This window comes from Embiotoca jacksoni, unplaced genomic scaffold (genome assembly GCF_022577435.1).
Source record: "Embiotoca jacksoni isolate LCO1_2020_lvr unplaced genomic scaffold, fEmbJac1.0.p SCAF_13, whole genome shotgun sequence".
NCBI lineage: Eukaryota > Metazoa > Chordata > Actinopteri > Embiotocidae > Embiotoca > Embiotoca jacksoni.
This window is the reverse complement of record NW_027185263.1, coordinates 3061614-3077726: the sequence shown is the minus strand read 5'-3', so window position 1 is coordinate 3077726 and position 16113 is coordinate 3061614. Positions and strand designations below refer to the sequence as shown.

Here is a 16113-nt window from a genome sequence, read left to right as displayed (position 1 = left end):
TCAGAGATGACAAAAGACCGAAGCAAACATCTGTTTCTTCCTCACATGTGCGGCGGATATCGATTTTTTTTTTAAAATTTTTTTTTAGCCCCTTCAATGGCGTTCTCGAAACGATGAAAACAATGAATCAGCATTAAACTTCAGATACCAACACGCCGTCCTCCAACGTCACCGTTACCCCCCCCCCCCCCACCCCCCCGTCTGGAGGTGGCCGAGACATTTTGCCGCGCTCGGGGTTTTTTTTTTTTTTTTTTGCCCCAGAACGCCCGCTGAGCTCGAGCTCCACGATCGGGAAACACCAGCGTCCTCGCGCCCGACCTCCCGCGGAGGGTCCCGTCGGTTTTCCACGTTTGTTTTCCCGACGAAGAGACGTCGAGGTTCCCGATAGTCAAGAGAGCGCTTCCCACCCGACCCGCCACAAATTGATGGTTTTAAACTCGCCTAAATGAAAGAAATGTGTGCTGTTTCTGAGAGTTTTTCTTCTCCTTTTCTGCCTTATGCTAAGCTAAGCTAATGGGCTTTGGTCTGCCGTGTAGACGTGAGCGCGGTGTCATCAGGAGCGCCGACAACTCCTCCGTCACAGGAGGCTTTCCAAAATGCCAAAGTATTCCCTCGGGAGTGAAATCTGCACACAGAGATCGGTTCGTTCACCCAGAAGCCGGCGACTGACAAAGGAAATATTCTCTTGAGAATACGAGTGCATCTACAGGAAGCTGTGATTTCTTTTTTTCTTTCAGCCGTCTCAGTCGAGTTTATTACAGAAGCACCTTCGGCTCGGCGGAGGAGGACGTGTTTGTCGAGATGACGTCTGTCGAACTTTAACCTTCGCCTGACTTTTTATTATTTGTATTTTTGTAAAAAAAAAAAAAAATGTAAAAAAATAAATCACATCTCGGTGAAATCTGACTTTCCGTGCAGAAGGAAGAACCCCCCCCCCCTCCTCATCCTCCCGACGCCACATCTCGTCTCTGTTTCTGACGCGTTGGAAGCAAAGCTCAGATCTAACCGCGGCATTAAATATGACTGAGAGTGGCGGTGTCGAGCCTGCGAGGCTGTTTTTTTTGAAAAGCCGCCGAGTCTGAGAGGAGCAGAGAGGACTGATCTTCTGAGAGTGATTGCACTTTCATCTGACTTGCAAAGTGACTGCACTTCTTCTTTTTTTTTTTTTCTTTCTTCTTCTTCTTTTCTTGCATTGATTGTCGTTGTTGTTGTTGTTGTTGTTGATGTCTCAAGTGATTGCAAGTCAACTTATCAACTTATGTATGTTTACGTTTGTCCTTTGCTTTGAATTCTTTACAAAAGCTTGCAGACGTCGAGTGTCGTAATCACAGGTGGTGGTGGGGGTGGGGGTGGGGGTGGTGGGAGGGGGGGCGGGGGCAAAGTTCAGCTTTATTGTTTTTTCTTCTGCACAACAGAAACCGATTCAAAGCAGGAAGAAAACACGGAGTTCCCGTTCTTCAAAATGGTCTTTAAACGCAATAAAATATCAACTTCATAGCGGCGGGTCGGGCATCCGATCGGGCATTTCTTCATATATTGTTCATAGCTTGTTTTATACAACATTATATACGTGAAGTTTACCGACACAAATGCACAAAATTCAGGAAAATAAACCCATTCATGTGTATTTGGGACATTTTCTTTCCGCCAGTCTGAAAGAAGACACGTTACGGAAGCAAATTTGGCCAACGCCTGAAAAAGCTGTGTTTTTTTTTTACCTACAACGTCTGGCCTTAATTGCTCCTCTTCCATGCTTGACGATTCCTCCGGATTAAAGTTACAGAGACCCGGGACCGTTTGAGGAGCAGGAAACTTCTCGTCCATTTCGCACCCGGCAGCCAGAACGTGCATCGGCAGAAATAAACCGCGTTGACGGGGAAGCAGAGAAATCTGTGAAGAAGAAGAAGAAGAAGAAGAAAGAAGAGAAATCCGGGGTTTTCTTCGCCTCTTTCCCGACATTGTGCCTGACGAGAGCGCGCACGGCCGACCGAGGCCACTCGGCTCTGGCGGCGAGGTCGTTTTAATCGCGGGCCGCGTGGACGTCGAGTCATTCGGCCGTCGCGTCCGTGGAGTTCCTGCGAGCGGCGATCTCGTCGGTCCGGGAGAGAGCGGATGCAGACGGAGACGGTGGTAAACTGAACAAATTACAAATGTACCATAACTTTAATGCCGGTAAAAACAGCAGCGCGTGACTTCATCACGATACATCACCCTGAATACATGCAGAGCTTTCGCACTGAGACGTAATGCACCCAGAAAAGTATTTAGTTCTCACATCATTAAGTTTTTGATTATACAGTAAAAAAAAAAAAGAAGAAAAAAAAGAAGTGGCAAACGGTAATTATGTTGCTGGAGCATTTAAAACTGACTTTAAAGCACTATAGTATGTGTTTTAAAGCGTGCAGTCACTGCTTCAACTGAATTTAAATGAAAAAAACACTCCTTGTGTTTCAACTGCAACACAAATGTTTTAATGTCTAAAAGACTTATAATGATATATGATAATATCATTTAAGATTTATTTTTCCTTAAAACCTTAAATGAAAAACAATCTGTTGCAACATTTTTTTTTTTTCACGTCTGTGAAAATTTGACTAATTTCTCCACATCATTATTTATTATCGACTAAATGAGCAACAATTAAATCCGAAGTTTGGAAACAAGATGACGAGTGAGGCTCGACCTGCGAGCATTTCGCTCAACGCACCGCTGCACCCTGAGCTGGTGGATGTCAGAGTGCTCACACGCCCACAGTGGATATCATGTTTGCAGAGTTCACCAGCTTTTAGTTGACAGAACTTGTGTTAGCAGAGCTCGTATTTGCTGAGAGCAGCTGAGGCTGATGGGAAAGTGAGATTTGGTTGAAAAACCAAAGCCTTGAAAGACGTAATCTGATGATTGTGTAATGTGGGATCGCAAATGTTTTTAAGGATTCATGCGAAGGGAAAGAGAAAGTCTGTATTTGTATACACGGATTATTCCCTGCATTACTCCCTCCGCCCACCGGAGGCCGCCAGTCTTCCTCTTATCTCTTTCGATGCCCGTTCCACCGGTGGCCACGCCCACCTCACCGGCTCCTAGGTCCACCTGCTCCTCTTCAAGTATCCATACTAGCATACTGTCAAGTATGCTTAAAAACAATTTAGTATGCCAAAAGTACCGGGACGTACTAAAAGTAAAAAGAAAAGGTATCCGATTGGAAACGCAGCGCAACTCCCGGTCGGCCGGGGTTATCGATTTTGGTCGCCCGGAGTCTAAACCCTTTGTTTTTCTAGAGTTGTGTTTCTTGATCAACATCCTGTCAGCGTCGGACCCTGCATGGACTTTAAGGACTCCCGCGTTTCTCTTTGCATCGTGCTCGACTGCCCGTCCTTGTATTTCCAACAGCTGTTTTTTTTTTTTCTTCGCGTAAAGTTAGATGGCAACCTTGTGGTGCCGCTGAAGGAGAAATCAAAAGATGTCCGAAGTCATAAGCTTTTCATTGTCCGGGAATCACGAAAGTCTGTTTACACCCGCGTGCAGGTCGGAGAGACGTTTCACCTCCGCACCCGAGTCTCCAGGCCGTTCGTCCGATAGCGGTAAAGTCACGCCACCCAAAAAAAAACAACAACAACACAACACTGTCGACCCGCTGCTGGCACGACAACTGAAGACGGACGGTCATCCGCTCTTCGTCCTCCGAGTGCTCTGGACATCCATCCCATAACTGAACCGGAGGTAGCTTTCGCTCTGAATTCGGATGTTTCCTAAAAACCCTGGTTGGTTCCTGGAAGGATTGCAACAGGACTTTTGTTGTTTGTTCTCTGACCGTCAACCCGCTGAGAGCAGCAGAGACAAAAACAAAACCACTGGAATCTCCTTGGTGGAATAACTGAACCGGTGTCGCACAAGGTTTTCTGGGATGTTTTGGCCACATATTAAAACTGCATAGTGGAAGGGACTCGTACCGTTTCAGGAGTGTCTGTTAGAAAAAAGGAGTAACTGGCTCCACAAAGTGTCTTTATTGTTTTATTTTACAGAATAATTACGCCGGTTTCTGTCTCGACTTTTCCCGTGAAGCAACCTGAGATGTTGTGATTTGGCGTCATGCCAATAAAATTCAAATAAATATGAACAACTGGTGTTTTTGTTTGTGATCTCAGGTAATAAATGAACTGAGGAGATATTATGTCGGAATGAATATTTTGACGTTTATGGGACGAGTTTCTAAAAAGAGAAAGAAGAAGAAGAAGAAGGTTTTCAGCATTTCTAAAGCTCTTCTTTATTCTGGTTTTTTTCTGGTTTGGACCAGACGTCCAAGCTTTTACTAGATCTGGTGAACGGTGGAGATTCGTTTGTGAATTTAAGGCTTAAAAAACAAACAAAACAAAAACGTATTCCAAGTTTACAATTTACAACAGAGACAATTCAAGGACACCTCTTGAATGGCGCGTTGTAACGAGCCGTGTTACGTTGTCGACAACGGAAAGAGAAAGACGTCTCGAACAGCTGCGCCGGCTCACGAACGGCATCGCACGCCGGCGTTCGGTCCCACCGAGCGGCGTTCGGGGCGACGGGCCGTGACGGCGACTCGTCACGGGACAAACCTGCGGGCGGCGGCGGCGGCTGGTTACCGACGGAGACGTGTGGAAAAGGAGCGCTCGTTAGCGCTCCTGATTAAAATGGATGTTTCGCACGCGAGCGGTGACGACGACGAAAAGCGGCAAAAACGTGATTTAAATTCCCAGGGGGAGCTCCTCCAACTTCTGACCGCGGGACACTTTTATTTCTACAAAGTAAATCGTGTTTTATATTTAAATATCGGGGGGGGGGGGGGGGGGGGCTGCGACGACAGATTACCGCCCCAAACGAACCACCCACAGTCGCGTCTCAGCGGTCGAAGCCTGCGGCGGCCCCTCACGGCCCCCCCAGCGGGGCCCCCCCCAGCGGGCCCCCCCCAGCGGGCCCCCCCAGCGGCAGGTGCAGCGGGGCCCCTGCGCTCCGCTCTCTCACCTGGGAGCTTCCTGCCGCGCCGAGGCTCAGGTGCTCTAACTGGAAAATTGCAAGTGACTTGATTTGTATAAGTGGCTGTGATGAATTAGCTGTGTTAAGCTTTTGGACACCGTGGGATTTGGTGCTTGTTAGCTTCCTTCCTGCAAGCAGTTGTTTAAGAAAAAAAAAAAAAAAAGACACCGAGCTCTGCGAGCTTTCTGCATTACAAGGCAGCGAGGAGCAAATTCATTTAAATTTCCCTCGCCTGTTAGCTAACAAGCCGTCCACACAAACGCTGTGTGGTAACCTGAAGGAATATACTCGCCGAGCACTTCGTTGGGAACCTGTTTACATGCTTATTCATGCGATTTATTCCAGCGTTCACGTCACACATCACGGTCTGTTGTGAGTATTTGCGAAACCGACCTCGTCGGATTTCCGCCCGCAGCCTCCAGAGTTTAGTCCAAATGGTTCGAGAACACAAACGCCCTGAGAAAAACACCTTGTTGACGAGGGAGGTCAGAGAGGTTGCGTCTTACGGAGGAGGCTACAGTAACTCGGATAAACACTGTTTACAACCGTTTTGAGCAGAGTTTCAGGATGCGCGGCACGTCCGGTGTCGAGGCGGTCGGGCAACAACAGCAAAAACAAAAACAAAAAAAACCAACAACCACCCGTCAGGTTCCACTCGCTGTCGAACCAGCAGCAGAAACCTGATCCTGCCTTCGGGGCACCGGCTCACCAGAACCGGACAGATGAAGACTGGAAAGACGTCGCCGGGTCGGATCAGTCTGACTTTTTTCTCGGTTCAGCAGAAACATGCACGGTGTAATAATGTGGGGGGATTTTTTTTTATCATTATTATTATTTTTTTTGGCCACACGTTGGGGCCTCGTGATAACAAATCAATCACGGTTTGAGGGCCACGGCCCGTCTCGAGAGTGCCGGTGCTGCTGAACATTACCTCCATCCAGCAGCACACACGCGGGACGCGAACAGGAGATTCGCAGGAGGAACGTGCAGCTGACAAAATTTAAACAGACAATCGGCACAGAAAACACCTCCGAAAGATTTCACTTTTTATTTACAATTCTGAAACCGGCCTAATTAACACACAACCCACAAGTTTCCTGTTCGCTGTCTCACCGGGACTCTGTTCAGTTTGATTTATATCAGCTGAAATCACAACGTACCTCATTTGATGAGACTTAACATTTCCAAAAAGAGTTGGGACGCTGTGTAAAATGTAAATAAAAACATTTAGAGATCCCGAAAAGCCGTTATTGATTTAAACACAGAACAAAGACAACATATTAAATGTTGAAACTGAGGGATTTTTTGTTTTGTTTTTGTTTTTATTGCTTTTTGACACAAATAAGCTGGTTTTTAATTTGGATGTCAGCATAACCTCCCAAAAAGTTCAACAATTATTTCCCTACAAGTGGATATTTATCAATGAACATACAAAGAAAGTCGACTCATCTGAATGGATCAGTTGGTCACATCCGTGTTTGTCAAGGCGATGAACTGAAAAAGCTCCCATACCTAGAAGTGTAAAGTGTCACAAAGATTAATATTCTTATTAAACACGATTCTGGCTGAATGAAATGAAGCTGTAAATAAAAGCTGTGTTGTTGTTGTTGTTTTTTTTGCAGGACTCCAGTGAAGCCATGACTCTGCAGGAGCGAGGCCTCTGGTCTTCGGATACTTTCCCCCCCTTTGGATGAAGAGGAGGCGGGTAAGACACTCACGTGATTAATTTTGGTCTGTGATGCCAGGTTGGAGCTGCATAAAGTTCACCACGCGTAATGGGGGGGGGCGAAACCGGAAGTAGGTGGTTTTGCTTTTAAGATAAAAGCATGGGTTAATAAACTGGCAGGTGTCACTCACCAGACATTAAGACAACAAAAAAACAACAACTCCAGACTTCGAGCTGGGAAACACGTACATACGTGCAGCTACGGCCTGAAACAAGCTTGTAAATTTCAAGCAAATTAGAATTAGGTTTAATTGTGTGACATGTCGTTGCTGTGGAAATTATTAATTAGGGATTAGTGGGGATTCTTCTTAAGCTAACAGCCTCGGGGCTTATTAGTCACGCTTTGGTCCAGTTTTGATAGCCCTGTTTAATCCTCTCTATGTTAAGGCTTCTTCAGCATACGAGAAGCAGCATTTAACATGATATTGATGAAATAATTAAAATATAGGTAAATAATAACGACAGTACGAACAATAATAATAATATTATTAGTGTGATTGTATTGTCAATGCCAAACCAATTCATTTAGATGTGGGAAATTGTATGTATTTCTCTGGACATTACGCAAACCTAACTAACGCGCGGTTCCCTAATTAGTTTTATTTTGAAAAACTACCAGCGGAAATCGCCCGTCTGCGCGCGCGCTTCACGACCAGGAGCTGCGGCTCTGGACATTTTAAGGTGAACACGTTTAGTTTGGAGCGGAGTTAAAAAGCCGGAGCGACGGGCTGCAGCGGTGAAGACAGACGAGACGGACGGGACGGACAGACGGACCGAGTCTCCCGCTGGGAACCACCACGGAGACGCGCTTCCGGTCACCTAGTTGGATTAAAAAAAAAAAACCACAAGACGCGCAAACGCGCACCAAAAAAAAAAAACAACCCCCCCGGAGAGTTGTCGGGACTTGGCGGTGTTTCAGACTCCCCTCCTCGGTGGAAGCGGCACCGACGATGCTCCGCTCCGGTTCTCTGGCAAAGTAAAAGAGGGGACAAAAAAAAAAAAAAAAAAAAGGGAAAATCAGAAAAGTGGGCAGCTTTTCTGGATGTTTGCGGTTTATTTATTTTTTATTTTTATTTTTTATTTCCACCCCGTGACAGCGCGCGATGATTCCCAGCTGACTGTCGCAAACACGCTGCGGTAGGTGAACTCCTGGAGAAGAGGAGGAGAGAGGAAGGAGAACCGAGCCGCTGGGTCTCTCTCAAGCCGACCAACCAAACCCGGACCTTTTCTCGGCTTGTTTTTGAGAGGCTGCATCTTTTGACCCGCTCCAGCTCTCAAAAAATGTCTTTCCACCTTCTTCTCTCCGCTGTGGATTTCTAACCAAGTCAGCTGTGAAGCCAAAAGAGCTCGGTGCGGATCCCCCCCCCCCCCTTTTTTCTGGACGCCTCTTTTTTTTTTTTTGTGGTCTTTTTCTTCTTTTGGCGCAAGGAATTTCGTGTATTTTGGTATTTTGGAGAATGACTAACCGCACAGACACAATCTGCTGCCCGTTGTCTCCTGGTTGCGATTCAGACTAATCCAGCTCGTTGTGGGAGAAAAAAAAAACAACCTCAAAAAAACCCCAACAAGCGTGCCGGTCGGGCTGCTGTGCGTTTCAAGCCAGGGACGCGCGCGTCATCTCTCCACGGATGTCCATTGATTTATAATTATACCCATTTTTTTGTTGTTTTTGTAAAAAGGGGGTCTGGGGGTGGGTTGGTGGGTTGGTGGGGTGTGACAAGGACTTGGATCCGTTTCTTTCTTATTGTTTTTTTTTTCCACAGTTGCTTAATTTGCAGCAGGAATACTTGTAACTTTCTCCTCCTCCTCCTCCTCCTCCTCCTGCCGCGTTGTGGAGGAAAACGCTCCGCTTTGCGCGGAGGAGACGCGCGTCGTCAGGTCTGTGGACACGCTGGAGCCGGGCGGGCACATTTCTGAACACTACACAACGCTCACGTGCAGATAGATATCTGTCTATTGCGCATTATCCAACTTTAAAAAAAAAGACACCCCCCCCCCTCCACACCCACACCCCCCCCCCACAAACACACACATCGCCCTCGGAAGAAGAACTGCAACAGCGGCGCGTGGAGAGGGGCTACCACCTGCAGAGAGAGAAAGAAAGAAAGAAAGCAAGCTTTTTATTTCCTCCAATCAATCAATCAATCAATCAATCAATCAACCAACCGAGCGGCTACTGGGACAACTGGGATTTTAACATCCGCCCTGCTGGGAATTTCTACCATGTCAGGTGTACGGGATTTCAGATGGACTCCCCTGCTCATCTGTGTGGCGGCGCTTTCTTGTGGTGAGTAACAGCCTCCTACCCCCCCCCCCCCTCTCTCTCAGACCCCCCCCCCTCTCTCTCTCTCAGACCCCCCCCTCTCTCTCTCTCAGACCCCCCCCCCCCCCCCCCCCCCCCACACACACCTCCAGTGGGGTTCATAACTGTGTTGCATAGAAAGTGATGGTGCTCCAAAAAATGTATGTCTAACATGCTGCTGCTGGGATTGTTTTTTTTTTTTTTTGCTCCTTAACCCCCCCCCCCCCCCCTCTAACCTCCACCAACCACACACAGATAGGCGCAAATACACATAAATCCTGTCACAGGATTCGAAGAGCCCCTCCACTAATGTCCCGGCCCAAAAAAGTGCAACCCCCCCCCCTCCCCCCCCTTTTTCATATTCCTCCAGCACTTTTTTTTCCTTTTTTTTTTTTCCCAATAAATTCAATATCAATAATCGCATGGCCCCGCCGTATGTTGCTGAAAGAGCCTCCCGCGACACAATAAACACCATCGTGACAGTGTGATTGCAGTGATTACCAGCAGCAGACGTAAAGAAGTCGGCGCCATCAGGTGACCGTCGATAAGAAAGGAGCAGAACCGGCCGATCAATACAGTGAAAACCCAGAGACTTCACAACACATTAAGCACCCATCAACCTTTTTGATTTCTCCTCCTCCTCCTGTGTGTGTGCGTGTGTGTGTGCGTGTGTGTGTGCGTGTGTGTGTGTGTGTGTGTGTGTGTCCCACATAGAGCCACAGCAAAGTCCTACGAAATCCAAATCAAACAACCCAAAGATGATTTCCTGACATGTCCCAGTGATCTAGATCTAGTTGGACTCCAAAACTCCCCCCCCTTCTTCCCCCCACTAATCCTTTCCTTTTAATATCCAACTCCTTTTTTTTCTTCTTCTTCTCCTTCCTTTATTAATGCAGCAGCAGCAGTGTTTTCCCAGCAGTGTGTGCAAAGTGTGACATGGCAACGGGCGGATTAAAGTGCACTGCCGAGAGGCGAGCCGAGTAGCAGCACCTTTTTCTTTTTTTTTTCCCCCCCGTACTTGTGTCTCCTGTTTTTTTTTTTCATTTGCAGCCGAGGGTGCCCGTATTTAGACTTTAGATTAGCCATGAAAGCTTCTCTCTCTATTTTTTTTTTTTTTTTAAAGTGAGCTGCAGTGAAGTGCACATTTTTATTTATTTTCATATTTACTGCATAACCACCCCTTTTGCATCCTTTCGGGGGCATTTTTTTCCCTGCACAATATCTCCTCTTCTTCCTGCTCATTTTCACTAAATCTTGCCTCAATTTCATTACCACACAAAAGGAAGAAGGAAAAAAAAAAAAAACCAACCCGCCTACGTGCGCACTAAAGCGCATACTCTCCTTGATGGCTTCTCCGAGGCTGCGAGGCCGTCACGCCGGCACGCTGCCGCAACAACTCTGCCCACACAGATCCCAGCTAACGCCTGTGGTCAGCGCTGCTCCGCGCACCAATCGGATTCGGCCCCCCTCGACCCTCACACACACACACACACACACACACACACACACACACACACACACACACACACACACACACACACACACCTCACAGTCGTGGTGGCAAGTAAACAATTTGCAAGACGAATCCCCAAGGTGTGAAAGAAGCAATATCACGGCCTTTAAAGCTTCTCTGGGGGGAAAAAAAACCCAAAACAAGCCGGTAAAGTAATGAATCTATTATTTCTCACTCCGCTCACCTTGAAGTCGTCATCTCCAGAAGAGACTCGCGGGGATTTGTCGTCGACGTCGATTGGTCGCGTGGAGGTCAGAGGTCGCTCGCACGCTTGGAGCTGAAAGGGTTTACCTTTTTTTTTTTTTTTGCTCAAGGACGCTTCAGTTCGGCGTGTTTGAGGTTTTCTAGTTCCTCGTCGCGGGTGTTGCGGCGAAATTGCACGTTTTGGCGTAAATTAAAGGTCGTCCAAACGGAAGCGGCTGAACGTTGTTAGCACGAAACGCCAAACTGGTCAAAATAAAAAAAAAAAAAGTATTGATGAAATGAGGAAGTATTAGATCTCGGAATAGTTAAATAAAATTACTTTTTCTTTTTTTTTTGGCACTTGTTCTGTTGCTGCCGAAACGTATTGAGGTTTGATACCTAAACCAAGTCTAACTAATAATATTGTCTCGTAGACGGCAGTCCCGATACCGTGCCCGAACCAAAAAAAAACAACCCTGCTAATATCCTGAAATTACTACATTTTACCAACTAAAACTTTTAACCCACATAAAATGAACCAATGATAATTACAGGGCTGCAGACATGAATTACTTTCATTATTATCTGCTGGTTACTTTCTCGATTTATTGTTTAGTTTTGTGACCCGTTCTAAAAACAGGACCTGAAGGGCCGACGGCGAAGCCTCCGGTTTGCTGGTTTTGTTCAAGATGTTCATGTTAATAATGTCGGGAGAAAACTATCACGTTCAAAAATGACCGAAACCATTTTCTGAGATCGTTGTCATTTCAATTCTGCTTTGCTTTTATAACGCGGTGACGTCCCGACAACAGAACTTTTACGACGTTGCACGAATGAAACCAAACAATTCAAAAAGAAAAAATTTCCCTCTTAAGAGGCTGAGAGAAAAAAAAACAACAAAACAAAAACAACAACTGCCTTTTAACAGGAAGAAACCTCCGTATGTGTTTTTTTTTCTTTCTCCTCTACAAATTGACGTCCACGCGGAGAGACCCGGTCGCGTTCCCGCCTCGCTGGATGAAAGCCGAGCAGACGCGCATCGCGGCCAACTCCTGATTAATTGGATCACGTCTCGAACTGTTCCCATCGAACTGGGTGCGGCTCGTGCGGCGGTTAAGTCTCGGTGACTGCTCGGGACGGCGGTGGCGGTGGAGGAGGAGCGAGTGGGGGGGGGTGGAGGGGTGTCTGCATTCGGCTGCAATCACTTGGGGGGGGGGGGGGAAGCGCAAAGGTTTGCCCAGTCATGGTGTGTACGTAGCTGGCAGCCTTCCCAGCCACCAGCCTCTTCCCCGAGAGTCGACGGCGGCGGTGTGACGCGCCGGCTCTCGTGTTTCGGCCCCTAATTGATTTACATGCGGTGAAACGAAGCCTTTTCCGCCGTTGAAGAGGTTTCCCTGTTTGCCATCTTTTTCTTTTTTTTTTTTTGTTTGTTTTTGCTTCCCTCGCACGCAGTAATGAAACCTCGCACGCATCGACACCTCGCGACTGCAAATGAACGCTCTTTAGTTAGTCTGTTTTTGTTTTTTTTCCCTCTCCGAACCGCGGCGAGGTCGAGATGTCGAGTTGCTGTTGTCGCCGGCGTATGGTTGTTGTTTACATATTTAGCCCGGCGGGTCTCGGTCGATGCTTAAGAGATGAGTTGTTTTTTTTTCCTGTTTCTTTGTGGCATCAGATAACGATCATGTGGATGAACGGTGGCCTTTTTTTTTTTTTTTTGCAACATTATTATTGTTTTTTTTTAGATTTCAGTGGCGGATGGGCTTAAGGCTACAACCAACCCGTCCTCCGGGAATAGCGGGTCAACCGACCAACCGGCTGACGATCAGAGAAAGAGGCCGCCGCGTCGTCGTTTCACTTCGCAGCCTCCTTTTCGTACAGTCGCACGTTCTCCAGGTGTCGTTCAGCTACGTTTGTTTGTTTGTTTGTTTGTATTTAATTCTCCAAACAAGCCGAACATTTTTTTTTAATTTTCCTTTTAATTGTCAGAAGGGACTTTGAAATGTCGTTGAAGCCCCGCGCTGTAGTTTTTGCTTCTTGTGGCGGCCGTTGTGTCGTGAATTCAAAGGATGTCGTCTTTTGAAAGGAACCTTTTGTGAAGCGCCGGTTTTCCTTCTCCACATGTGGCGTGACGCGCAAAAGACCTCCGCCGAAGGCCTCGGGGGGCCGGTCCTGCAGAAATTAGTACAGTATTTGTTTGCAATGCATTACTCCCCCCCCCACCCCCCCTCTCACCTTCTTCTTCTTCTTGGTGGACCTTTGTGAGTGCTTGAAAATTGTGAAAGCGTGCGTGTTTTTATTTGATTTTTTTTTTAATTATTTCGGCCAGGGGTGGAAGCCTGAAAAGCAGCAATCCATTTACCGTGTTCAATATACCCCTACTTGGGTTTTCAATACACTAAAAAGCCCCGTTTCTTCAAGAGAGCAGATTAAGTACAGTAAATAGCACACGCATTGGTTCATGGATCGGCTCGAGGCGGCCGTTTTCCTTCCTGAACAGAAACACTCCGGTTTGCCATTTTACTTCACACGTCCGCGAACGCCTCGCGAGACGCAACCTTTCCCGAGTCCTCCGAGCATCCCTCCTCCAAAAAAACCAACCTAAACAAACAGTTGATAGTTGAGCTGTGCATCAGCCAGACAACTCTTTTAGTCAGCAGTTATATTCAAACCCCCCCCCCCCTCCAGATCCATACATGCGGCCCATCTGCTTCGTCTTCATTAAGTCGTGTGTGCGATTGTCTTTTCTTTTCGCTGCTCATTGTTTCTGTCCCAGGAAAGTATTGACAGTGATGTCAACAAAAAAAAAAATAAGGAAAAAATAAATATTCCACCACCTGTGTGTGTTTTTGCAGAATAATTAGCCCACATATGCCAATTCCTCATTTGAAATGTTAAGATCTGACGCACAGGCGGTCGACACGTATGTAGATACAGATCGACACGCTTGAGTTCTTCTTCATTTTATGCCTTTATATTTCCCAAAGTTTTTTTTATTTTATGTTTTTATATACATCCGATAATTTATCCATAATATTTACTCAGAAAACGGGTTTTGTAACAGCGAAGAAGGATACGGACGTCTCCGATTCCCCCCCCTCCCCCCCTCCTCCAAAAAGTTTAATTTTTTTTTTTTTTGTGACCTCGCTCAGCGGGGGCCGCAATATGTCTTCCGCGTCAGGCGATCACGTGATGTTTGGTCTGAAAATCGGCTCTCATGCGCTGCACCTCTCGCACGGATCCCACACCGCCTTTTGATTGGAAATAGCTTCCTCTGCTGCCTGTGGCACCGTGAGTCAGACTCTGGCAACGTTTTCCGCCGCCTAGATTTTCACATTTGCATCTCGTCTTTGCTCGAGAGATCGAGAGAGAGAGAGAGAAAGGGCCTCTTTTGTTTAGTTTTGTGTCCCCCCCCCCCCCTCCCTCCCTTCCCCCCCACCTCCTTCACTCAACACCTGTGTCGTATTATACTGCGTGGATGTGATGGCACCCGTCGTGGCCTTGCTCCTGTCTTTCTGTGGTGTTACAGCGGTATACGTCTCTTTCCTCTAATTCTGCTTGTCTGTAGCTCACGTCTAATGAGTTGTCTCCGCTGTACGTGACGGTGTGTTCACATATGGTCGACGACACGTGTCCACGGGGAAAAGAGGTCGGGACCTCCCCTCCTGCACAAAGTGTTTGCTGGTTCGCAGCCAGGATTGTAAAACCTCGCAGAAGGTCTAAATACAGAGTGCTTTTAAAAAAAATAAATAAATAAATAAAAATAAATCTGTGTCACCCTTCCTGTGCCGTGAAACATTCAAATGTCTCGCGGTATCGACGGTGTCGCTCCCGTCGTTCAAGGTAAGGCTACAGTCGGCAGATCGGCTTTCAGCAAATAAAGGTGAAGACCTGTATTTTCAAATGATTCCATTTAAAGATCATTTTGGTTTGTTACGACTCGAAGTGTATTTTTCCTGCTTGGATTAGCGTTGGACTCGAAGCAGCTCGTGTGTCCAACAAAACAAACACAAAATTATAACCCCAAGAAATTGCTGTAGTATGCAGTGAAAATGTAGTTAAAAGACTGATTTCCTGGTTTAACTTCACAAGGAACAAAAAAAAAAGGGACATTTCAGGTTGAGGTTTACTTCCATATTTAACCTCCAGGTTAACTGCTTTAGATAATCTGACTAAAATGTGGAGCTTGCAATTGTCTGCCGTCTTGGCTTTTGCCTTGTCGCAGTGATTTCATGGTTTTCTCAGACCGCAGCGATAAGTAAGGAGGTCAATACTATCATAAAAGACAGAAATGACACCTAATGGGAGATTTTCAATGTTTTTGTCACTTGTTAAATACTCCTCTGAAAAGAGTCGGGCGCATTTCGTCTCCGTGGATCCTAAGAGCTCACTGCCAGGCCAATAAAAGACCGATTTTATTATACACGACAAATATGTACTTGCGGCATTTGGATGGCATCATATTTAAGCCTTCAGAATTAATGCGTCTGTCAGACTCAACGCGCCGTTCCACCTTTGCACGGACGCCAGACGGAGCTCTGAGGTTTCACGTTTTGCGGAGGGCCAAAATACGAAGAGTAACTTCTGCTTTTAATGGCATTAGACATCAGAGGTAATAATCTGTGGGCGTTTTAAGTGCCGATATGCATCCAGTACGTGTCGGTTAAGCTGCGAACGCTGGAGAGATCAACAATGTCACGACACATAAACCATCTGGTGCAGAAGTGGTTGGCTTGAAGCCGCCTCCGGCCCCCCCCGTTCCCCTCCCCTCTCTTTGCTTTGCATATCAGCAGTATTTCCCAGCTGACTCCGCGTCGAGCGATTAGTCTGCAATCAGCGCGGTGGAAACTGAAGAAATATGACCATTTGAAATATGATTTTTTTTTTTTTCTTGCAGCATCTCCTCTCTCGTCCTCACGCTGATTTCCCAGCGCTATAAATCTGCTGAAGGACTCAGAAATGCACGGGCCGACCGGTTTGGGCAACCCAACCTCGGCCTCATCCCTCCCTCCCTCCCTCTTTCCCTCCTCCCTCCCTCCCCCCCTCCCTCCCTCCCTGCTCGGTGATGTTTTCAGCGGTGGGATTACTTTGTCGGGGCCCCGGTTGACCGACGCCCGGCCGGTGCACTCGGAGTTCACGAACCGTTTCTCTTTGTCAACACGGCAGATAGCTGGTGGAAGTGTATCTGAACGAGCCGCGTGCTCCCGTAGATTAGTCTGGCCGTTTGACTTTGACAATCATTTCTACGGCGACAGTTGGCGACTTTTCCTGATGTGGTATTGCATCATGTCAACGTGAGATTGACTGTAAACACAGGCTGCCCCTCCGCCGAGCTCGCGGTTAATACCCGGAGGACACAGAGGTCTAGTGTTTCTCACTGCAGAAACA

At 47.0% G+C, this 16113-nt stretch overlaps 1 protein-coding gene across 1 annotated transcript in view; it reads left to right on the top strand.

Moving 5' to 3' along the window:
* Positions 1–7393: 7393 nt before the first annotated feature.
* Positions 7394–16113, top strand: part of tmem132e (transmembrane protein 132E) — a 327452-nt gene continuing 318732 nt past the window's right edge. The window contains exon 1 of the mRNA XM_069145923.1: positions 7394–9017. Within this exon, the coding sequence (XP_069002024.1) occupies positions 8954–9017 (64 nt within the window). The 5' untranslated portion in view covers positions 7394–8953. The remainder of the gene's footprint in view (positions 9018–16113) is intronic.